General features: G+C 44.6%; 1 protein-coding gene across 10 annotated transcripts in view; it reads left to right on the forward strand.

Moving 5' to 3' along the window:
* KIAA1217 (KIAA1217 ortholog) overlaps nucleotides 1-25,128 on the forward strand; it is a 114,803-nt gene that overhangs the window by 30,816 nt on the left and 58,859 nt on the right. For 7 of the 10 annotated variants that reach the window (XM_012644355.1, XM_012644413.1, XM_012644364.1 and 4 more), the window contains exon 2: nucleotides 11,730-12,562. In XM_012644355.1, the coding sequence (XP_012499809.1) occupies nucleotides 11,730-12,562 (833 nt within the window). Of the gene's footprint in view, nucleotides 1-5,795; nucleotides 6,076-11,729; nucleotides 12,563-25,128 lie in introns of those variants that run through there. The other 3 variants (XM_012644428.1, XM_012644371.1, XM_012644388.1) reach the window with 1 other exon arrangement.

Raw genomic sequence — 25,128 nt, forward strand, 5'->3', positions numbered from 1 at the left:
ATCCGCCCGCCTCGGCCTCCCAGAGAGCTAGGATTACAGGCGTGAGCCACCGCGCCCGGCCCTGTCATTGTTTTTTCATGTTTATTTTGAGGAGAAATTGAACTTGGCAGATTTGTGAATTATTGTCCATCAGTGTTGTCCTCTGGGCCTCTTCCCTCACACAGTCCTTTCTTCTCGTGACATATGGGCCGCTCTTGTTCAGCCGAGGATCAAAATAATGGCACGACTAAAACACCTTTCATCAGAAGTCATCTATAACCCTCCCTTTAAAATTGGCTCTGCTGACATAGCTCACCTTGTGTTATATGTTTGTTCTTTTACTCGGTAATAGAACGAACACATATCCTACTGAGATCGATGTGAAAACAGCAGAAGGCAGGCACTGGGATGATCCCAGCAGAAGGGCTGAGATTGTAACCCGGGTCCGCGGAGGTGGTTCCAGAGAAGCTGTGAGCAAAGAAGGAGAAATGAAAGGATACCCAAGGCAGGCCTGAAGGGGTTAAACCCACCAAGGAACACTTGGGGGTAAGAAGCCGGGGCTGCATGAGCCTTTGAGAAAGGGGCTGAGATTTGAGTAGCTCCACTGCGAGAAGACATGACAGACCAAGAATTAAGGACCATTTGGTTTCCAAGTGGTCCTCCCATTCCTCGGCGTGTTCACCACCATGATCTCTCATGGGCCCTTCAACTCTCCTTTAGGCTGTAGTCGTATAGCGTAAAATTCTATATAGATCACCATCATGTTGTTTAAGTTCGGATATATCACACCATCAAACTAAAATATATATACTTATTAATTCTCACATTGTTATAATTATCCTAGAGCTGTATAATGCTGTATCTAGCTTTTTTCACTCACAACATAATCCACTAGGTCAGTTTCCCCCATTGAAAGGAAGACCCAATGCTTCTGTCAGCTGCACATGCCTTTCTGAGTGGTGTGGTCTCAGGACTGTCACCCAGTGGGGGATTGGGGTCATAATGGCAATGAATTTTAATCAGATAAGACCCAGATATTTCATTCCATAAGTAATCTGGTGTTTGTGACTGATAATGAAATATATGTGTGTGTCTGTGTGTACATATATATATAACATATATATGTACATATATAGTTATATATATACATATATAACTAATATGATATCTACATAGTGATAACTAATGAATGATATATAATATATAAATATATGTAACTATAATATATAAGCATAATATATACTATTATGTCAGTTAAATACAACATATATAATTAATTATATGATAATATTACTACTTTTTTTTATTTCAGCATATTATGGGGGTACAAATGTTTAGGTTATATATATTGCCTTTGCCCCCCTGCCCCCCAAGTCAGAGCTTCAAGTGTGTCCATCCCCCGGACAACGCGCATCGCACTCATTATGTTTATGTATATTCATCCCCTCCCCCTGCTCCCATTTGCCTGACGCCTGATAAACGTTATTCCTATATGTGCACTTAGGTGTTCATCAGTGAAACCAGTTTGCTGGTGAGTACGCGTGGTGCTTATTTTTCCATTCTTGGGATACTTAGTAGACTGGGTTCCAGCTCTATGCAGGAAAATACAAGAGGTGCTATATCACCATTGTTTCTTATAGCTGAATCACACTCTAGGTTTTTTCTACTTGTATCAAAAGAAGTAAGTGGAAATGTTACTACTTTTAATACAAGTAGAAAATACCTAATAATAAGTCAAGAGAGTATCTAGAGTAATTGGATCCCAAGCCCACAGAGATGTCTCCGTGATTCTTTTTCTTTGCTGTGAAACTCTGGACCTGAGAGTGAAACAAAGAGCTACCTCTCAGATGGAGTTCTCCATGTTGGACCCCAAAGGCCAAGCCAGTAACCTTTCCATGATCCTGGTTGGGATGGCGTTAGGAGCATGATTTCTTGCAGAACAGCTCCCGGTGTCCTGGAGGACGCGGCATTTCACACTCACACAGTAGAGGCAGCGGTGAAGCTGCAGCCACCAGAAATGGGGGTTCTTGCTGCTGCTCTACTTACTAGCTGTGTGAAGTTGGGCGAAGTTCTTAACTCTCTGCACTTCTGTTTCCTACCTGTTCAAATGGGGATAGTAACACCTGTTCTGTGTCTTTCACTGAGTTCTGGGGCCCCTGAAATAAAGTCACAGTTGAGAGCACTTTGTAAACTGCAGACTGCTGGGTGATTATCTGGGTGGCTGAGGTTGGGGGGCAGCCAGGTACAGTGGCTCACACCTATAATCCCAGCACTTTGGGAGGCTGAGGCAATAGGATTGCTTGAGGCCAGGAGTTTGAGACCAGCCTGGGCAACATAGCAAGACCCATCTACAAAAAATTAAAACAAGCAAATGAAATTAGCCGAGCACAGTGGTGCATGCCTGTAGTCCTAGTTACTTGAGAGGCTGAGGTGGGAGAATTCCATCAGCCCAGGAGTTCAAGGTTGCAGTGAGCTGTGATTGTGCCACTGCACTCCAGCCTAAGCAACAGAGGGAAGATCCTGTCTTAAAACATACTAATAAAAACCTTTGTTAGAATAAGAAGTGTTATGAGCAAATAAAACAATATATCACACATTGCAGCATGTAGGCTGACAAGTTAAATAGGAGTTTCAAGAACTGTCAGAAAAATAAAGCCTAAAGCACTGAAAAGTTATAGTTGGGTGACATAGATAACTTACTAGCAACAAATCTAGGAAACACCAAAAGGGAGTCGTGCATAAAAGCAGTGTCCATCCAGGAAAGGGGCGGATGTGCAGAGGTAGAGATAAGTCATAAGAAGGAATTATTTGTATCGTCTGTTGCAAGTGGTAGAAAAAAGATACCGTTTTGAAAACTGTAACTATTTTAGGTACAAAAGGAGTTTGTCCTTGGCTTGGATAGCAGGGGAGTGGCCTCACAGAAGATTGAGTATCAGTGAGAGAAGGACATTTTTCCTTTCCCCATCCTACAGCTCTGCACAGTTATCGATCGTGGCTTAGAAGTTAAATGATTTATTTAACATGACTTCTTTATTCCGCTCCAGACTGAGATCTTTCATCACTGTTGGACACGGTACCGGCCAACCTGGCCTGGCGCTAGAGGGCTCAGCGGAGTTCCTCGTGTCAAAATATTTATGGAAATTATGCTCATCTTAAATATAGCCGTAAGCTAACCGCCGACTGGGCCATTGCTTCCCTGACAATTAAATGATTTGGGCAGCAGTCTGTCTCATGTCTAGGAGGCATTCCATTTATGATCAAACCAAACATTAATAGGTTAACTAAGACCTTAAGACTTTACAAATGACAGTCTTCTCAATTGTAACAGTGCACACAAGAGGAATCGGAAATTTTTCCAACATCATAACCACTAAATGATAACACCTTCATGTGTATAGGCACAGTTTAGAGGGTTTTTTTTAGCATATGTGTTTTTTTTAAAAAGCCAGTAAATGAATAAGAAAGGGAAAATAGGATTAAATTTCACAATACTATTGGCCTTACCAGAGCATGAAAATTATTTCCTGTGGAGGCAATTCTGAATATTTAGTGGCATTTCCGTTCTTAACACTAACTCAAAAGGAATAAATTGCTTCCACTTTGCTTATAGCCCCAGTAAAGGGAAGGGAGAGGGGAAAGGAAGCGTGTGACACTTCATACACTGCTGGGAAGAGGAACTCGACAAGGGCTGTAGCATCCCAAGGTAGCGCAGCCGTCACCCACTCAGGCGACGCCAGTGGGTCCTACGGGGCACCAGGATATTGTTTAGGAAATCGGCTTGCCTGGTTCATTAGCTGGTACTCTGGGGGCCTTAGGATGCTGAACTCCCCCTCTCTCGGGTGAGCTCCATGCTTGCTAGAGAGCATTTAACTCACCCTGATTCACCGCAGGATGGGTTTGGCTTGCAAACTCCTGACAGTGAGTGACTGCTCTGCTAATGACGAAGCCATGCGTGCACACTGCAGACCGTGCCCTGGAGCATTCTGAAAGTGAAAGGAAATTGCCGTGAACATGGCCGGAAGGCAGGGATGGGAGAGGTAAACCAGACCTCCTCTTGCATTGAACCCACCGACTTACATTACACCAAGGTCAACAGAAGCCACCTCTCTGGAAAGGTAGCTGACGTGGAATGACACGTTGAACAGGGCTTGAGTCACTTAGCCAGAGAGCAGGGAGAATTCACTGCTTCTGCTTCCTGGGGGCAGCCTGGCCCGGGACACTTCGCAAGCAGTCACTGGAACAAGCAGCCCTGCATATAATAAGCAGGTAAATGTCAATAAAGGAGCCATGCGTGTTAGCTCATCTCACGCCATAAAACAGGAGTCTTTGGGGGACGTGGGAGGGGTGGGGTCGTGGCTTAATCAGACAAGAGAAACCGATCCCACATCCCCCTTCCTGGAAAGCACGTGTTTGACCGAAGAAACCAAACCTGCCAAATGCCTCCCAGATGCATCGGGGGCTGATAGTGTGTGTTTCCCTACTCTGGAGAGAAATAACAAACCCTTGCTGATTTGATTAAAAATCAAAACAAGGGCTTTCGAATTCCTTCTACTCTTTTCCGACCTCTTAGGTGGCATCTGTTACAACCACCTCATCCAAATATCGTTTCTCATGAGACATCTTGGGAGGGTGGCAACGTCACGTGCTCCGTTTCCCCTCTTTTAAATAACTTAGAAAGCGATTTGATAGCAGTAAACAGCTTTTTAGAAGTCTGCAATGGTGACTGGATTTGAACTTTAAAGACGTCATAGAATTCTTTTGGTCAGCAAGCACAGCCTCTAAAAGCTTCAAAAACGCACAGGCTGCCCAGAGCGTGGTAGCTGGGTGTGGCATGAGGCCAGTGGGGCTTCCAGCCCGGCGTGTGGCGTGTGCAGTTCCTTGTCGCCTGGTTCCCGCTTGGATGGCTTTGGGCTCCACTCAGTCCCCAAGGGCTCAGAAAACACGACGACGGTGATTAAACAGAGCCTACCTGCCTGCAAAGGAGATGCTTCCTTTCACCTTCGCCCTTTGTCAGCGGTGCATGAACACCTGTCCTCGGCTGGGAGGGGCACAGATCACTTGGTGTTAGGGACACACGCCTACCCCCTCGTACCTGTCCTCCTGCAAGAGAACAGCTGTGCTGATGGCAGCTGCTTGCAAGAGTCTCTGGAGACCACTTCTCCTCCTCCATCCTGTTTAGGGAGGGACAGAAAGGCTCTGGTTTCCTTCCTCACATCTCCTCTTTGCACAGCCTGGCTTGCCCTCTCTCTCTCTTCTTCCCATCTCGGATGCATTTTCCAGGTTGATGGATCACACTTGCCCAGTGCTGTGCGGGAGTGATAGTGGCTGCCACCCAAAGTCCAGCTTGGTAAATAAAACCAGGCTGGTTAATTAACAGACAGCCTCCTGGTCACCCTCCCGTGTTATAAACCAGTAGAAGAGGCTCCGGTTCCTCCAGTTGCCAATCCTCAGACTTCAAAAGTCCGGCAGCAGAATGAGTGTTGGGTGCTGGTCTGGGTTTTTGCAACAGAACCCTTAACTCAACAGAAAAGTGATCCAAGGGTTGGTCGGTCCTCGGGGCTGGGTTTTCGGATGGTTTCGTTTCTCGGTAGCTGGTTGTTTGCTTGTTTTAATGATCCCGTTTGCCTTAGGAAAAATCTCTTTTGTAATATTCCCTTTACTGTTAACCCATTCACCTAGGCCTCTCGGAGTTGGTGAGTGTTCTCCCTGCAAGCAATCATTGAAGGACTGAGTCAGCCGTGCGGTGGCCTGTGGTTGGTTGTGGGTTGGCTGAGGTTATTCAGTGACTAATTTCCAAGGGGAGGAGAAATTGCCTTATCATAGGGAGGGCTACTTTTTATCCATGCCCGTGGCAGCTTCGCTCAGAAAACTGGGTAAAACAGAATGGTCTTGTGAACACTCAAGCTGGGAAACTTCTTAGGACCTCTGTGTCTTTTGTGATGCCTTTTGTCTCTGGAGAGAAAGCTGTTTAAAATATCCAAGTGTGGAAGCGACGATTTAGATGAAGCCAGCAAACAAAAGAATTGTGTAGTCGGGAGCTGAGCCAATGTGCTTGTTCACGGCGCTAGTTATACAGGTGATTTTCCTTAAGAAAAAGTAAGTGGCTTTAATTCTTTGAGGGTGAAAGCGTCTTAGGAATCCTTTACAATTTTCTTCGGTTACTTCATTGTGTGGTCTGTTTGAGTGGTATGTTTACAAATTCTAGACTTGGGAAGGGTGGGGTTTGAAATACAATAAACTGAGGATAATATTCCCCTTCCGCAAAGAATATATGTATTTTAAGTGCTCCACAGAGAGACGTGATTACATGAGACAGTTTCCCAAAATGATTTTAAGTAAATATTTTTCATGCTAGATTTTTTTTCCCTCAGAAATAATTTTAGGATGTTCCTTCTTATCATACTGAAACTTCTGAATGAGAGATGTTTGATTTGACTTACGGTGCTTTTGGGAAATGGAATATAGTCATTTGTAAGGATTCCTAACTCGAACTTCAGATAATTAATTTGGAACCACCCTAGATATTTTCTGGTCTTTCAGGAGAATGAGGCAAACAGCATCTTGGGCTGCCGTGCCGTGGGTAGGGACACCAGCCTCTCAGCTGGGACCATGGTAATGACGTCCTGGAAGAAACTACCTTGTTTCCAAGAGCTGGAAGGACTCAAACAACCAAGACGCAATAGTGGTTTGGGCAGGAATGGAAAGAGGGAGAGACAGCACCCAACAAAGCAGATAAATGGGGGAGAACATTCTCGTTCGTAACATTGGCAACATACCTAGTGCAGATAAAGTAACATTTTCTGTGTCTGGGCTTAGGTGCAGACAAATAAGTATCTGTGTTATATTTGGATAAGGTGTTAGAAGAACCTTTATTTTTGTGTGTAGGTTGTTTCTTTCTTGCTATAAAATGGAATTCTTTAAAGATCACATAAAGGCATGAGTGTTAAAATCTTCTGGGGAAAAAGTGTCAATGATAATAACATATCCAGATAATTTTACTAGGAGAAGTGAGATGATAGAGAAGATTACGCATCAGAGATATTATTGGTAGAACAAAGGATTCAGGCATATTAAGGTGAATGGCAAGTGTGTGTGTGTGTGTGTGTGTGTGTGTGTGTGTGTGTGTGTGTGTGGTGTTTATTTCATTTTGCAAGTTTAATATCATTTTCTCCTAGAAGGTCTGACTTTGAGTACCAGGGCAGGAAAAACCCAGTATGTATTTAATACCATGTCTTTACTCATTCACCAAATAACAGTTTAAAAACAAAACAAAATGAAATTGTGTCAGTGCGTGATTCTAGGAAGATCTCTCCATGGAAAGACCACCGGCGTGAAAGGCTGGGGTCATTTTAAATTATGAATTACAAAATCTGAGTCATCACCTTGCCTGAGTCACTCGGGGAGGTGTCTTCTGGAGTCTCTAAAGTCTAGTTTTTATTGCAATAGCGAGTGTTCTCCTTGGCAGATCACACTGAAAACTTGAAAACAGTTCTCTCTTCTCATTTCCTCTTACCGTCCTCCACATCCTAAGAGTGAGTGCCTTTGGTTGGTCCATATCCTTTAGTGTGTGAACCCAAGTTATCTAGTTTCAAGGATTCATTCGAGTTGTGGGTTTAAAAAAAAAATCCCCACTGTAAAATGGGATCATTATGTCATTCTCCTCTTGGGCTCTATTTAGAGGCGAGGATGAAATGATCAGGGTTCTTTTTAAAACTCAGTCGTGGAAAATCACATAGCTTGGCAGACCAACATAAGGATTCTGCCAAAGGCTTCCAACCTCTAAACTGCCTGTATTGATGGAGACATTCGACCTCAGCTTACCTGTTCTATCACAACCGAATCCTTGTACTCAGCCCTCAGTGGATAACTAAGGTTGACAGTGATTCTTTCAGTGACCCTGTTGGATGGTGGCAAGATGATTTTGATGCGCACCATTGCTGCCAGATCCACCATGCCAGTTGCTCATGGCTCAGATCTATCCTCATTGGCTGAGGTCCCATCCTAGTTGGCTGGTACCCGCGCCATCCTGGATATTGGCTATTAAATATTTTCAATATCATCAACATCCCCCATACGAATGCCTAACACAATGTATCAGAATTATTTTTAATTAATTATTCTATTTCTTTTGGATCTCATCTACACATGCCACCAGGAAGTCTAATGAGATTTTTTTTCTAATGAGATTTTTTAATGTTTCATTTTAAAAGCTGTTTATATAATGTACCTCCTCATCATTTTTTTGCACATGACTTAACGTGTTTTTAAAATACCTATGCAGATACTTCTGCTGTTTCAAAGGATATTTACACAGGCTTTCATTAATTAAAATTAATTTTACATATTCCTTTTATTAATATTCTTTATCCTTCTAGACGATTCTATACGTCCTAGGATCATAATGTCTCCTTTTACTCTCTTGCCAGAAAGAGGGAAGTTTCTGCTTTGTGTTCATTGGGGTCAAGGTCCCCCAAATCATGATGTCATCTGAAGCCAGCTAAGGGGGAAAAACAACAGGGAGTAGTGACTAACCCCTTACAACCCCAGTGAGCTCTAGATGTTTTCAGTCTTTTTGGGGGGGAATTAATAAGAGTAATGATAATAGGACCTACCATCTGTTGTACCTGATTTGCCCTGGGCGCTGTGTGATGCTTTATACACAGTGGCATGTTTGAGTCGCTGTGATGAATTTATGCTGATGTTTGTGTTGGTTGATTATTGCATTGTGTGATCTGATTATGTGGGGAATTTGCCCAGATATCCGCTGCTCGCTGAGCCAGTCCCGCTTGTATTTTCTGACCTGTGAAGCCCTGTGTTGCTTACAGCCAAGCCACACTTTTCTTCTTATTGAGCTCTGAATGGTGGAAGTCAGAGAGGTAGGTGTGGAGGTTCCCTGTTGCTCTCCTGCAAAACCTCTGCCGCATGGTTGCTCCAGCCATTCCGGAATGAGAATCAATCTCGTATATTATCACACAGTGACCTTGGGACTGTCCCTCTTGGTCCAAGGCAATGAACACCTGAGTCACGAGGGTGTTGAGCAGGCAGAGAGGACTGCGCGAGCACGTCCCGGAAGGGACCAGGCGGAGCAGATGCACCTGGCGTCTGGCCTCAAGCCAAGGCCTAGGTGTGGATCCACAAGGGCTAGGACGTGGGGAGAGAGTTCCAGGGTGAGGACAGCTTGAGGATGTCACAAGTTATATTTAGAGAAGGGAGCCCAGAGTAGCCTATTGTGGTAGGAACTGTGTGTGTGTCTGTGTGTCTGTGTGTGTGTTTGTGCTGTGGGGGCAGTGGAGATAAAATTGTAATTGTGAGGAGGAGACTGCATACTCCAGGAGCCCCAGAAACAGTCTGGGACCCAGAAATAGGAGCCCAGAGGCCAATTTAATGGTGCTCAGTTAATGTATACTCAGTGGGCTTCATTTTGTCACCACACGTTTGCACCTTGTTTGCACTTTTTTTCCAGAATATTATGGGGGTACAAACACTTTGGTTACCTATATTGCCTTTGCACTACCCGAGTCAGAGCTACAAGCGTGCCCATCCTCTACAAAGTGCACACCGCACCCATTAGGTGTGAATTTACCCTTCCCCTCCTCCCCCTCCCATCTGCCGGACACCCCGCGAATGTTCCTTCCGTATGTGCACGTAAGCGTTTGCACTTTTAGTTGGTCACGTTCCTTATGAAATCTACCGTCATATGTAAAACTCCCAGGTCGGGGATTTTGCAGGGCTGGAACAAGATAAGGAAGTCCCAGTCCCCGCGGGTTCTTCCTCCGCATTGTCGTCTATGAGAGAGACATACGAGAGAGAATGTGCCCTCTGCATGGCAGGGACTTGGGGGCTTGTTCAGAACTGTATCCTACAACAATGCGGGCTCTTAGCAGAGCGCTCGGTGAGTACTGTTTACTAAACAAATGCATTTTTTGATAAGGAATCAGTTGATTTGTACTCAGGGCATTGGGCTCTGTTTCCTTTACCACTTTCTCTACTGTCTTTCCCCTGTCACCCACACTGTCACCCACACCGTCACCCACACCATGAGTCTCTCAGCTGCTCAACTTGGTCCAGACCCCCTCGTCTCTCCTCATGCACTTTCCAGCCACTTATACCCTTCTTGTTTGTCACATCTCCTGAAAGTCAGGACAGGGAACGTGAGTTCCTGTGATAGCACAACTAGAACTTGGAGGACGGGCCAAGGCCGTCTGTGCTTCCCTCACAGCCATCCGGAGAATCTTAGTGGGCGTTTCCCGCTGGGACCTTGACCAAAGCAAAAATGTATCAAATAATCGTATCCTCCATGAATTTGTAGTTTTGAATCTTGCCCCTTGCTAAACACAGGGGTGTGGGTGCAAATTCCAGTTGACGCTTGAACAATGCAGTGGTTAGGGGCGCCAACCCCCGTGCAGTCAGAAATCAATATATAACTCTTGACTCCCCCAAAACTTCACTACTAATAGCCTGCTGTTGATGGGAAACCTTATCAACAATATAAACAGTTGATTAGCACTGATTTTGTATGTGTATTATATACTGCATTCTTACAACAGAGTAAGCTAGAGAAAAGAAAATGTTATTTAGAAGGTCATAAGGAAGAGAAAATATATTTGCTATTCATTGAGTGGAAGTGGATGGCCATGAAGGTCTTCATCCTCGTCCTCTTCACGTTGAATAGGAGGAGGGGGAGGGGGAGGAGGAAGGGGAGGAGGGCAGCTTGGTTTTGCTGTCTCAGGGCTGGCAGATGCCTAAGAAAATCTGCACACACACGTGCAGTTCAAACCCATGTTGTTCAAGGGTCAGTTGTAAATTGCACTCTGACCTCCTGAATCTGCACTTCCTCCCAGCCTCCCTGTGCTGGTTTCTCACAGGCTCAGATGAAGAACTGGTGAATGAATGAATGGAACTTCCCTCCACGTCGTTCCTCATGCATGTCCTCTTCCTCACGGGCCATGTCCTTAGATTGTATCGGCTTTCAAAGATGGGAAACACGATTACTGTTTCCCAGAGCTAATAGCAGTAAAATGCACTGGAGACAAGTTTTAAAAGACATAAGTGCAGCACTGTGGATACACTAGCTCCACATTTATTAAGCACTATGACCTCAAAATTTAAACCATGGCACTATTTTTCCTTCAAACCCCACAACCCTGAGCTCTACATGGCGGGTATTCATGTCCTATGGTTGCTGTCACAAATTACTGCAAAAGTTGTAGCTGAAAACACCAGAAATGTATTAGCTTACAGTTTTGGAGGTTAGAAGTCCAAAATGGGTTTCACCAGCCACCAGCCATGTGTCGGCAGGGCCACACTCGCTCTGGAGGCTGTAGGGGACTATCGGTCTCCTTGCCTGTCCCAGGTGCTAGCAGCCGCCTTCATGGCCGGCTCATGGCCACGCCTCTTGCCACCTTCACTTTTCTCTCTCTGACTTTATTTCCAGCATCACAGGTCCCCACCACCCCACTGAGTTTCCTGCCTCCCTCTTCCACAGACAAAGACCCCTGTGATTGCACTGGAGCCACCTGGATTCTGTTCTTCCATCTCACCGTCTTAGCTTCATTCCATCTATAAAGTCCCTTTATGCCATGTAAAGGAGTATATTCACATGGTCCAGCGACCAGAATGTGGACATCTTGCAGGGGAACAGGCATTATTCAGACTCCCACATCTAGGAAGCCACGTGGTCACAAAGTCAGACTTCTCTAAAAAAATGTGAATATCCAAGTAGACTTTCTCATTCCTTGCTTTCTTTTCAGATGCAGAGAGAAATTGTTTATGCAAGAGGAGATGGCCCCGGTGCCTCTCGGCCTGGATCTACAGCCCATCCACCCCACGTGATTCCCAATTCCCCGCCGTCCACGCCCGTGCCACATTCCATGCCTCCCTCCCCGTCCAGAATTCCTTACGGGGGCACCCGCCCCATGGTTGTTCCTGGCAACGCCACCATCCCCAGGGACAGACTCTCCAGCCTCCCAGTCTCCAGACCCATCTCACCAAGCCCGAGCGCCATCCTGGAAAGGAGAGATGTCAAGCCAGACGAAGATATGAGTGGCAAAAACATCACGATGTACAGGAACGAGGGTTTCTATGCAGATCCTTACCTTTATCACGAGGGCCGGATGAGTATAGCCTCGTCCCACGGTGGGCACCCGCTGGATGTCCCGGATCACATCATTGCATATCACCGCACGGCGATCCGGTCGGCGAGTGCTTATTGCAACCCGTCTTTGCAAGCGGAAATGCATATGGAGCAGTCGCTGTACAGACAGAAGTCAAGGAAATATCCAGATAGCCATTTGCCGACGCTGGGCTCCAAAACGCCGCCCGCCTCTCCTCACCGGGTCAGTGACCTGAGAATGATAGATATGCACGCTCATTATAACGCCCACGGGCCCCCTCACACCCTGCAGCCAGACCGGGCCTCGCCGAGCCGCCAGTCCTTTAAAAAGGAGCCGGGCACCTTGGTGTACATAGAAAAACCACGGAACGCTCCAGGATTATCTGGCATTGTGGACCTTGGCCCTCCTCTAGTTGAGAAGCAAGTTTTTGCTTACAGCACTGCTACGATACCCAAAGACAGAGAGACCAGGTAAGGTGTGGGGAGGGCAGCCGAGGGTGGTCTGTGCCTAAGTGGGCTGCTCTGCAGAGGTCAAAGCAAAGAACAAATGCAGTGTGCCCAGCAGGTGCTGTGGAGAATAGAGCGGCGTCACAGTTACCCTTTTTTGCAAAGCGTTTCTAAATCGGTGGGGGTTAAGGTAGGCACGCCGACAGCTGTGTTATTCCTATAAATTACCATAAATCGGAATAATTTGGAAGAAAATTGCGATCAACAGAAACCATTCAGACAAATAGATCAAGACATCCTAATAATTGATCTACCACTGAAACTAAGGAGTGAGTGGTCCCAGTTTTACCTGTTTGAAATGGCCGTTTGTGATTTTCCTTGTGGAATGCAATTTCATTTTCTCATCTGGTAGGGGGAAAACAGAAAGAATGTGTCACGATCTATCTTCTAGGATGATAAAAATTGAATTTGCGTGAAAATAAAATGGTTTGGATTTAAGACTCATTCAGGAGTGGTGTTGAAATCAGCAGAATTTTGCTAGTGAATGAGACACTTTTGGGTATCTAAATTTCTTTTTAAATAGATAACATATTTTATAATTTAACAGTCCAGAGCCTTCCTATTGTATCTTGAAAATCCTCCAAAGTTCATCTAGTGATAGAAAAGCTCGTTTGGATAGAGGGAATTTCCCTAGCCTGAATTGGTTGAAGGAAGTCAACATAATTATTATAATCATAAAAACCTAGTCAAAGAAATCGAATCTAAAAGAGGTTAAACATGTTACCTGTTGTCATATGGATCAGAAAAGGCATAAAAAGATAAAATCCAGATGTTGAGTTACTCAGTACCTTATTAGAACCACTGCTCTTACCTAAAAACGATAGTATCACTTATTCTTACATAACCATATATAAAAGGAAGACCAAAATTGTGAATGGAATGTGAACTGTCTACCTTACCATTTTCACACACAAGTCAGAAAGCCCTGTCCCCTTTAGTAGAGTTTTATCATGAAAGGCCTGTCCCTCCTAATTTGTTCAGTCATAGGGAATATGACAGCAGAAAGGTTTTAGGAGGATGGAAAGAGAATGAATGTGAAAGTTTTGGAGTCATGCATGGAGCAACAAATTCTAATTCTCTCATGGAGTTAGAAAAACAGCAACAGTGACTGGCTTGATTAAATAGGACTAAGAAAAATTAAGGATTGCAAAATAGTATTTATTCTCTCCTTTCCACAGTCTTTAGGAAGTGAAATTCTAAGCATCAAAGAAAGGGACTCTTCTCGTAACCATGGACAGCCAAGGGAGATAGGATAAACACTCATACTGGCTCATTGAAGCTGACCAGTGTCACAACTAGAGAGGAATCTACTAAGATGTGCCGGAAGGCTTGGAAGCTTATGCTGTGGGCTTCACAGAAAGGATAACACACTGGTCCGCTGCAGTGAGCTGTGAGGCGCTGGGTGGGAAATGGTGTGTCACCGAGGGGATGGGACTTAGAACTGTAAGAATTTAGTCCAGGAAACAATAAAAAAAACAGTCCATCTCCAGTATATAATGTTGAGAGCCTGAATCCCACCATCCCATCATCCCCCCACACACACGCTGACCTGCTTTGTGGGTAGAAAAGGATCAAGAGCTTGAGTCTATTGTGATCATGCTAAACTATTCCCACCTCTCTGGGTTTGGAGGGCTTTGTCTGCTTCGTCCCAGAACCTAGTCTGGTGTCGCCATGTAGTTGCCACACATACGCAATTTAATGAGCATCACTGAGCCCCGTGCTTCCAGGGATTTAGTTATGAGAGAGAACAAAACAAAGAAACCTTCTGCTGATCTGTGGAGTCTTCTCTGTATGGGTCCCTGATCAAAGTCTTGAAGGATTTTACTTTTCAGTACCATCGATATTTTTATTTATTTTTATTTTTTTTGAGACAGGGTCTCTCCTGTTGCCCTCGCTAGAGTGCAGTGGCATCATCACAGCTCACAGCAGCCTCATACTCCTGGGCTCAAGCAATCCTCCTGCCTCAGCCTCCCAAGCAGCTGGGACTACAGGCATGGCACCACCACACCTGGCTAATTTTTCTCTTTTTTTTAGAGATGGGGTCTCATTCTGCTCAGGCTGGCCTTGAACTCCTGGCCTCAAGCGATCCTCCTGACTCAGCCTCCCAGAGTGCTAAGATTACAGGCGTGAGCCACCGTGCCTGACCAACCACCAATATTCTTTTAGGTCCTCCACTTCCTCTTTAAAAAGGATTTGCCAGCATCAGAGATTACCATTTTACCAAACCTCAGAAAATTCTATGGATTTCTCTTTTACGTGTTAGAAAACTTTTTTAGAAAATCAAAATTATCATATTTCCTGAATAACAAATATTAGAAAAGCTGACTAAAAAAAGATTAATGTTCACCTAAAATACACTGTCATTATCACTAGCGTATTCTGACATGCGATTGTAATTATGATATAATTTTACATTTTCACATTTTTCATTCCCCAAAATGTGAAATAGCCAAGGAAGTATTTTATCTCACACACTTGCCAAGGTGACTCCTCACCTGTTAACTGGCTCATCTCTAGAGGGTAGAATTAGAATGCTTGTGTGTATGTAAGCTGGCCAGATTCCTTCTCTTGAAGCCCCACAAATATGCACAGATACACACAGACACACACATACATACATCACACAGACATATACACACATAACACAGACGGATACAGACACACACATATACCACATCGACACAGACATGCGCACTATACAGACACACACACACATACCATAAAAGACACGCTGTATAGACATACACACACATCACACAAACACATAGAGACATACACCCCACACAGACACATGCAGACACACCTCCCCCCACCCTCTACATTTAGGGTCACACTTACTGAAAGACCTAAACACCCCCACTTATTCCACCAGGCACATGACAAAAGTGAAGAATGATTCTCTAGTAAAAAGAACTTGAGTTGAGAACTTCTGCCTGTAGCACCCCCACCTGTCCCCTCATCGTTCCCTCGGCAGTGAGGCGTGGGGCTCACACCGTCCTTCCTCCTCCCCACCTACAGCTCACAGTCTGCCCGGAGCTCAGCTTTGGAGAACTCAGTGACTGGGCTGCCATGTCATGCTGCTGGGATGTGTGTAAGGAGGAGGAGGATGTGGGTGGCAGCTAGCAGTCATTGAGCCTTTTATGAGCCAGGCACTGTGTTGAGCAGTTCTCATACATCATATGAAGTCATTGTCACGACAACCCAGGGAGGTATGTACTATCATCATCCCTATTTCACAGATGCAGAAACTGAGGCTCAGAGAGGTTAAGTAACTTTCCCAAGGTCACAAAGCCAATAAGTGGCATAAAATGTCCAGGTCCGCTAAAGAATCCATACTTTTTTTTTGCCACTGCGCAATATTTTGCCCGGTGAGGGAGAATTATGAGACCCACCTTCACACAGCAGGGAAGTAAATTCAGGAGTAAACTCTAAGCATTTCAACCAGAATTCTTCAAAAATTGTTTCAGGACTAGATGCTAAGTAACTGCTCCTAAAGGATATTTACAATCATAAACACATGTAATTTGCATAATTATGCTGCTAAATATATACATGCCATTTAAAATATAACTGCCCTAGCTAGTATATTAGCACAATTATGCAGAAATAGGGAAAGAAAGAAGAGAACATACTTGGTAGATTTTGTTTTCAAAAAAATGCATCTGAGCACTATGTCAAAGAAAATTTTAAAAACAAGAATACCAGAAACAATTACTGGAACACAAAATTATAGTCCATTGTCTCACCCATATCGGGATGTTATTTAGAGACATTTAATCTGTATAAGTATTGTTAAAGAGCCTTCAACCCCCTTAAAGCCTAACTTCACGAGTACAGGGTCCTATAAAGCACCAAACCAATTTCTGTTGCAATTTTATAATATTAAAAAGCAAATAAATCTTGAGAGTGCTTTTTATATGAGACTCTCAACTGCGATTTTTACATCGGAGATGTGAAGCTACAAAAACACAGGAGGGAGGCTGAGAAATCTGTAGCTGTGCTTTCTTTTGGCTCTGCTGGGTTCATAAGCTGTTCCGAAGAGCGCTTCAATGCAATAGCCCCCAAATCTGCAGGATGTTAAAAATCAGAAAAGTTCTTTCTTTCACATCCATACTCAGGAGACATCCAATGGTAGCTTTTTTTTTTTTTAGTAGGAACATGATTTTATAACATCTCTATTGACTTGAAAATGAAGAGCTCAAGACTAAGTAATTTGAACTTGATTCTCATATTTCATCATGTGTCTTGTTCTAATGAATTTGTCATCTCTTTTAAGATACTTCAACAAGCATTTAGTAATGACAAATTGTATCTAGAAGAGCTGGAAAATGCAGCATCTATAGTATAACATGTGTGATCCTAGGGATGTCCTCCAAGGGGACCATGGGCTTCGGGGTAGAGTAGTCAACCACAATTGCCTTGACTTTCGGAACAGCCATTTTCATGTCTGAGCTTCTAGAAAGAAAGCGATCTTGAGTGATGCAGTGGCATGACCCAAATGACTTCCCTTTAGCTGGGACTCCAAAAAGAAGATAAGTCTGAGCGAGTATCAGAGATTGTCCAGGGAGGCCATGCGTGACAGATGGCTTAGCACCTGAGGCTCTGTCTTCCCTAGATTATAAAATTACTTCATTAAACAGCTTCATTATTTCTATTCATGGCACATAAAATGGCCCTTAAGGATTGTAAAATTCTATGACATTTATGTTTTACTATTTTCTTTTTTTTTTTTTTTAAAGTATTTTTTTATTGTTTGAAAATGAGGGGGAGGGGGTTTAAGCAGGCACTGTGTCAGTTTCCGTGTTTGTTTTTGTGGAGACAGAGTGTCACTCGCGTCCTGGGCAGAGTGCAGTGAGGGGGGTCACCGCAAGCTCCAGGTCCTGGGCTGTGAGCGATCCTTCTGCCTCAGCCTCCCTGGCGGCTGGGACTACAGGCGCTTGCCAGAGCGCCCGGCTGCGTTTTGTTGGTTTTGTGTGTTTTTTTTGTCTTTACTATTTTTTGTTTGTAGAGACGGGGTCTCACTGCGCTGAGGCTGGTGTCGAACCAGCGAGCTGCAGCTATCCTCCCGCCTCGGCCTCCCAGGAAGCTGGGACGACAGGCGTGAGCCACCGCGCCCGGCCATGTTTTACTATTTTCTATCTGTAGTCTGGATCATATACTATAATGTAAAATATCTTTATTGAAATAACACTCAAAATTTGAGGGTGCTCATTGCAAAGTGGCTAGCTCTCCTTCCAAATGCATCATAGATTCCTCCAAATGGAATATGACTTTTCAAGACATAGTAAACTTGAACTGAGGTCACATTTTTACATTATTCTGCACCTACAGCAGCTAAATCTAAGAAACTAATAACGAGTAACACCAGGGGGTAAATTCCTGCCCTGTCTGGGCACCTGTATCTGGAGAAAGAAAAGCCCCATGAGTTCCTGTTATGGTTTCTGAGTCATTGTAGACTTAGAGAGTAGAAACGTCAGCGTACAGGAGGAAGTCTGCACACTAACTGGTAGCTGTCTGTTTTTAATCATCTTACATCACTTTCTCATTTCATGAGGATTCAGTCTTACCGTGTTGGTAGCTTGGAGTGATGGGGCGGAGCCTTGGTTTAACAGTTGATCGAATGAAAGACTAAATTCAGATTTATGTCATTTTAAAATGTTCATTGTGACTGGCAGACCTTTGAAGATTTTCTAAACTATGCTTTATTCAGCTAGAGGGCAGTGAGTCTGAATGATGGGAAAAGAATGATTAATTTTTTTCCCTTTCTTGCTTGCGTAGTCAAAAGCAAGTCACGTCAGAGATCTCCTAAGTAGTTAGACTCGGCATCTCTCTCAAGCAGGGTTTCTTAACCTCAGTGCTGTTGACAGTTTGGGCCTGATAATTTCTTGTAAAAGACTGTCCTGTGCATTGTAGGGTGTTCTCTTAGTCCATTTTGTGTTGCCATAAAAGGTCATTTAAAACTAGGTAATTTAGAGAGAAAAGAGATTTATCTAGCTCAGGGTTCCGCAGGCTGAGAAGTTCAAGGGCGTGGCGAGGGCTTTCGTGCTGTGTCATCAGATGGCAGAGGAGATCAAAGGGGAAGTGGACCCATGCAGAGAGGGGAGGTCTGAGGGGCATCTGGCTTCATAACAAACCCCCTCTCACAGGAACTAATTCATTCCCAAGAGAACTGTTGCAGCCTCTCGCGAACGAGAACTCTGTACTGCAAGAACAGCACCAAGCTGTTCGTGAGGAGTCCACCCCCATAACCCAAACCTCCCAACACTGCCACATGGAGGATCTGATTTCAACCTGAGTTCTGGTGGGGGACAAACAAACCATATCCAAACCATAGCAAATGCTTAGCAATATCCCCAGCCTCTACGCACTGCGTGCCAGCAGCAAATGACCCCCAATCCTGTCCCAGTCATGACAATCAAAGACATCTCCAGACCACCGTCCTGGCAGGGGGAGGGCAAAATACCCCTGGCTCAGAAACACTGCTCTCAAGGAAATTTGAACTTTTTCTACTTAATGGAGTAGAGAAAAGAAAGAATACCCCATCCTAAAGCAATGTAAATTTCAGCATCCATAAGAAAAGGATCATGACAATTATTACCTTAATTCTGCTGTTTGCATCTTTGGTAAAGCAGATCATTATTGATAGAGTTTACTGTTGCTACCTTCAGGTCAATTGATCTGCCTGTCCACCATTTATTGAGAAGCAGTAGCTTGTAGTGGGCTCCCACGCCAGATTGTCTGGGTTCAGATCCCAGTTCTGACACGTGCTAGCAGCTGCGACCTTTGACAAATCACTGAATCTTGCTCTGCCTCCCTTTGCTCATGTGTGAAATAGAGCTAATAATCGTGTCTTCCTCATAGGATGGAGCAACTCATTACAGTTAAGTGCCTTGTGCCATACTGGGATATAGTAAGTAGTCAAGAGTTTCTGCTTTGAGCAAAGCCCTCCACTAAGTGCTAGTAGAGTGTTGAACAAGGAGATAAATGCACAGAGCTAAGACCAGGGGTAGCAGGAAGAATCAGGGAAAAACATTTTTTAACATAATACCAGAAAGCACATAAAGGAGTGTGGTTGAGAGAGTAAAGCTAAGTATGAAGAGGGAACGGAATTAGCTGAGTTTACAGATCCAGATCAGAACGCTTTGAAGTGCATTTCAGGACAGTGGTCAGAATTGCATATCTGCTCGGGTCCAGGGGCAAAAAGACAAGCCAGGTTTAGGGCATCCTTTTACAGTTGCATCTGAGCTACATGTCTGATGATAAAGACACCCAACCAGGGATGGTTGAAATTGTTACGTGTTTTGATGCTTAAGAGTGCCCGACTTCAGCTCTTGTCTGAATTGCTTTTTCATGCACCTCTAATTATGGATCAATAAATGTTTATTGAGCTCCTCTGATGTGCTTAGCCGTGGACTGGATGCTTTGCTGGATACAAAGCTCAGATATGGTCCCTATGTGCTAGGAACATTAACCGCAAAAACAATCATAAAACATTAAAAGCTTAATATAAACATAAAAGCTGTGCCACAGTTAACTACCCGAAACTTCTGAATTACAAATGCCTACTAAAGACCTGTTTTAGAGGAACAACCACAAGAGGTTTGCATGCTTGACATTTCTTTTGGCTTCGGTAATGCCCAAGGATGCTCTTCTTGTCACCCCGAGAGTGACAACGTCTCCTAGTGAATCAGGGAGGAGGGAAGAGGAAATGCCGAGGCAAATGCTGATCCCGGAGGCTTGTGCTTCAGGGGGGAGATCTCTTCCCAACTTCTCCAAGTCCAGCTGGGAAGTCAGGACACGTTTTCCTTGAATACAATGCAAAACAATGACGGGACTAATAATACATCGTAGGTTCAAGAGGCTTCTGTGGGCCAGCTGGAAACCCAACCACCATTTATTGCAAGTTCTAAACAATGAAAGTACAAGGAAACTTTTCAATTACAAGCCTGCCATAATTTGGGGACTGCTTGTACGTAATTAATTCCAAAGAAGTGATACAGGCAGTAATTGCTATGAATTCAGACAAGGGAGCACTTTCCCAAAGTTATGCTGGTCTGGGAGCCTTCATGAGAACAGCAAGATGATCTAGAATGTGGGGCACGTACGTAAGGACTTGGAAAGATATCATTTGGGAAGGCAGACTGGTCTTTATCCAAAATGCGCTACACTTCTACCATCACGGTACCTATAAACATGACATCTCGACATGATATTTTGCCACTCTTAGAAATCAAGTGCCAATACATTGAATTATTACTTCATTCACAGGCATATAACTTCATGGTTAAGTGATATTTGTGAGCGATTCCTTGAACTGCTTAGTTCAGGCAACAGATGTTCAGTAAACATACTTGACCAACTGACAAGTGTATGAAGCCAACCACCCTCTTCCACCAGGGAGATTCTGTCACAAACACTGGTGGAATGACTGCCACAAGGGCTGTGCTACTTTAAACAAACCAGTGTCTCAAAAGGAAAAGCCATCATCTGTCACTAATTAGACAAATGAAATGCGCCTCTGTATCGCCTTTGAATATTCACGAGATGCTGTCAATCAGAAGTCTGACACCAGAAAGGAAACCAGAAGAACCTAAACACCGTGAGATTCAGAGAACTCCCTTTCCTTGCCAACTAGAGCTTCTTCAGAGAGAAGAGTCATGGTGTAGGTGCAGATGCGGTCTCCTTGAAAGATGGTAGGATCGATTCGATACAGAATCAGCATGGTGCCACCCAGCCCAAAGGTGGGCTCGTTTGAGTAGCCAGGGCACAGCTCCTCGTCTCTCCTGCCACCCCGGCCACCCTTAGGCTCTCTTGTAATTGGTTGTGCTTCTCTCTGGTCGATTCCATGGAGATTACACTTGTCCTGATTTCATTCTGGACTTTATTTTTCATGAATGAAGTGGCTCAAAAATATAGCCAGGTCTACGTATTCATTCTGACTTTCCAAAATGGTAGATCTTTAAAAGTCTGTATTGCCCACTACGCTCAGGTTGGGCCAACGCATATTACCAGTAAATACCTCCTCTCTCCCATCGTCCGTCCTCAGAGCTAAGGAGATCTCAGAGAACACCGTGTCCTCACCCCTGACTTTACAGGTCGGGGAACAGCCAAGAGACTTCCTGAAGGTCCGGCAACTTGAGTTGCTCTAGTCAAATGATTGTTTCCCTGTCATGCTGTGTCCCAGTGACTTTTGTCTTTGTAGTGAAAGTAGCATGTCCCTACCTCCCCCAACAAGCACGAGTAACTAAGAAGACAAAACAAAAACAGACACACACTAGAGAGGCCAAATATAGGAGATATCTTCCTTCTTTTTCCCCAGTCATTATCTTATTTCTTTGGAGGCTGCCCTACGATTTTACAGCTCAAAAGCAGGCGGGAGTGCGGGCTTATTTCCACAGCCACCTAAGGACCACTCAGGAGACCATCTCTGGCCGTGTCTTCTGACACCATCTCTCATTTGAGGCTAGATGGGAGGCCCATGTTCAGGTCACCCGGAACATGAGCGAATGGCTATCCCTACCAGTTTGTACCTGCTCAAAAAATGAGATGTCACTTCCAGAGCATGAATATTACAGATTCCCCTCAGGGAAGAGAAAGAAAATGCAAAATAGGCGATTTCATAAAGCAGAGTGTAGACTTGCCCTGGGGAGTGGGGGCTCTAGTCACCCAGCAGAGAGCCAACAGGAAGTGAAGGGCCTCACCCCAGAGAGTGAGTCACAAGGGAGGTGGCTCCGAGCCATGCAGGGGGAGCGCTGGCTCAGGGAGAGTCTGTGAGCTAATTAGCTAGGCTTCCCAAGGAAAATCCCTGCCTCCCTCAGCTACAGCGTCCTTCACTCTCACGAAGACATGATAACTGCTGCTCAGGAGTTCTGTGCAGACACCCAGTAGTGGGATTGCTGGATCAAATGGTAGGTCTACTTTTAGTTCTTTGAGGTGTCTCCATACTACTTTCCATAGAGGTTGTAATAGTTTGCAGTCCCACGAACAGTGTGTAAGTGTTCCTTTCTCTCCTCCTCCATGCCAGCATCTTGTTGTTGATGAAGTACTACTCAGCCATTTAAAAATGGCAATCTAGTATCTTTTGTAACAACCTGGATGGAACTGGAGACCATTCTTCTTAGTAGAGTATTGCAAGAATGGAAAAACAAACACCACATGTACTCACTGTTAAATTGGAATTAATCAATCCACACGTGTGCGCACATATAGAAGTAAAACTCAAGGGAAATCAAGTAGGTGGGAAGGAGGGAATGGGTAAATTCATACCTAACAGGTACGATGCACGCTAACTGGGTGAAGGGCACACTTAACTTTGACTCACACTGTACGAAAGCAAGTTATGTAACCAAAACATGTGTACCCCCGTAAAACTCTGAAATAAAAATTTTTTTAAAAAGTTCTGTGCAGTCTAAATGAAAATAGCTATAAGATCACTTTGCAAACTGGAGAGTTCTCTATAAAGAAGAGACTTATTGACATAAATCTGTGAAATCACATAGTCGTGCCGACTCTTTTGATCTAAGGGACGATTGTGTCCTTATCCCTGACTTGGGACCGTTTTCTGCTGCCAACCAGAACAGCCTGCACAGAAAGTAGATTGTGAAATAGATGAAAGGCTTCCTGGAGTGGGTCCCAAGTCCTTTTTGCTGTGCTGGGCAGAGCACTGTGGGAAGCTCAGAAATTGATAGCGAGTGTTGGGAACAGCAGGCCTGGGTGTGACCGGGCTGGCCACACCTTTTTGTTTTTCCTTCAGTCAAGATCAGAGAACCAGAATGGGAAGAACTATGGAGCCTAAATAAGTCCCTGCCAACCAGAAGCTTTGGTCATTCTGTCATTCTAGAATTCTAAGTCGCGTTGGATTTCAGACATGACATTCTTTGGGTGGTGGGAAGCTTATGAGAGAATGGGCACCCCTTAACAAGGCATGGGGTTCTTATGAGACCCTGTTTCCTCTGCATACTTAGAATTTGCTCAGTCTTTTACATTCTCTGTCGTGAACTCAGCTCCATGGTCACTGGCTTCCTGGGTTTGAAGTTGGTGGAGACTTTCCTACCTCCAGGACTTTGCATTTGCTGTTTCTTCTGCCTTATGCATTATTCCACCCAGTGTCTCCTGTCTAGCTTCTCTCCAACGTCAGGGCTCTACCCAAATGCCACCAGTTCAGGGAGACCTTTCCTGACCATGATATTTGAACTAGCAACATCCCTCTCCCCCGCCATACACAGATATATAAATGGTATAATTAAATAAACAATATATGTGCATTTATGTATGAGTATATACACTTACACACATGTATATATTTCTTTACTTATCTAGTTTATTGAGCCATTGCCCTCACCCCCTAGAATGTAAGTTTCATGAGGACAAGCCGTTTGTTTTCACCGCTATATCCCCAGTATCTTGAACTGTGGCTGGCACATGGTTGACGCCCGAGAAGTCTGTGTTAAGTGAATGAATTTGAAGGGATATAATGAAGGCTTACACGTCCATAATGTGTTACAGGTTGTAATGTGCTGGCCCACACGTTTTCTCCTCTGCCCTTATTTCCAATGTTTCTGTAGGGTGACAACCTCTGAGGCCAATAAGGCAGTTGTTATCCCAGTTTGGCGGTTGAGGAAACTGAGATGCAGAGATAGTAAGTGACTTAGAGTAGAGATTTATATCTCACCCAGGATGTCTGTTAGTCAACTCGAATGCAACGTGTCCAGAAGTGAACTCCTCCCTTCCCCAGTGACTTCATTACTCAGTTGCTTAGGCCAAAAGCCTTGGTGCCATTTCCACTGCTCTCTCCCACCCCATGTTTGGACACCCAGAGAATACGGTTTGATCTATACTCAAAGATTTCCTGCCTGGAGCTACTGATCTCAACCTCACAGCTACCCCCAGTCCAAGTCACCCCCATGTCTCACTCAGGGTGCTACGATGACCTCCTAAGAGGTCTCCCCAGTCTGTCCCTACCCACCTTCAGCCTGTTCTCAGTGGAGAAGCCACAGTGACCCTGTTAAAACACAAGTCCCTTTATGTCCCTCCCCGGGGACTCCCATCATGTTCAGAGTCAAAGCAAGAATCCTTAAAATGACCCACAAGTAGGGAGTGTGCATTTCCCACCTGGACGGGGACAGCTCAGACTTATCCCTGTTGTCCTTACACGATCATTGCAATAATCAATAGCTCCCCTTTCTCTGTCCAAAGCATCCTGGTTTGGGAGATAAATGATATGGTCCCCTCCCCACAAGCCCTGACCAGGTCACCCCTGTGTTCTCTGTCTGGCACCACCCCCTCCTTCACTCCCTGCAGGCATATGGGCCACTGCAGCTCCCCTCAGCCCCACCAGGCACACTTCTGTTCTCCCCGTGGCCTAGAATGTTCTTCCCCCAGATAATGTGCATGGCTTGCTCTCTCAGTTCCTTCAGGTCTTTGTTCAACAGTCACTTTCTCAGTGAGGTCCTCTGTGGCCACCCTTTCTAAAATTTCAGCTCCCCTTCCTCTCTCTTCCCAGCTTTATCTCTTTCATATTCTTTAGCATC

Source organism: Propithecus coquereli, unplaced genomic scaffold (assembly GCF_000956105.1).
Source record: "Propithecus coquereli isolate 6110/MARCELLA unplaced genomic scaffold, Pcoq_1.0 Scaffold103, whole genome shotgun sequence".
NCBI lineage: Eukaryota > Metazoa > Chordata > Mammalia > Primates > Indriidae > Propithecus > Propithecus coquereli.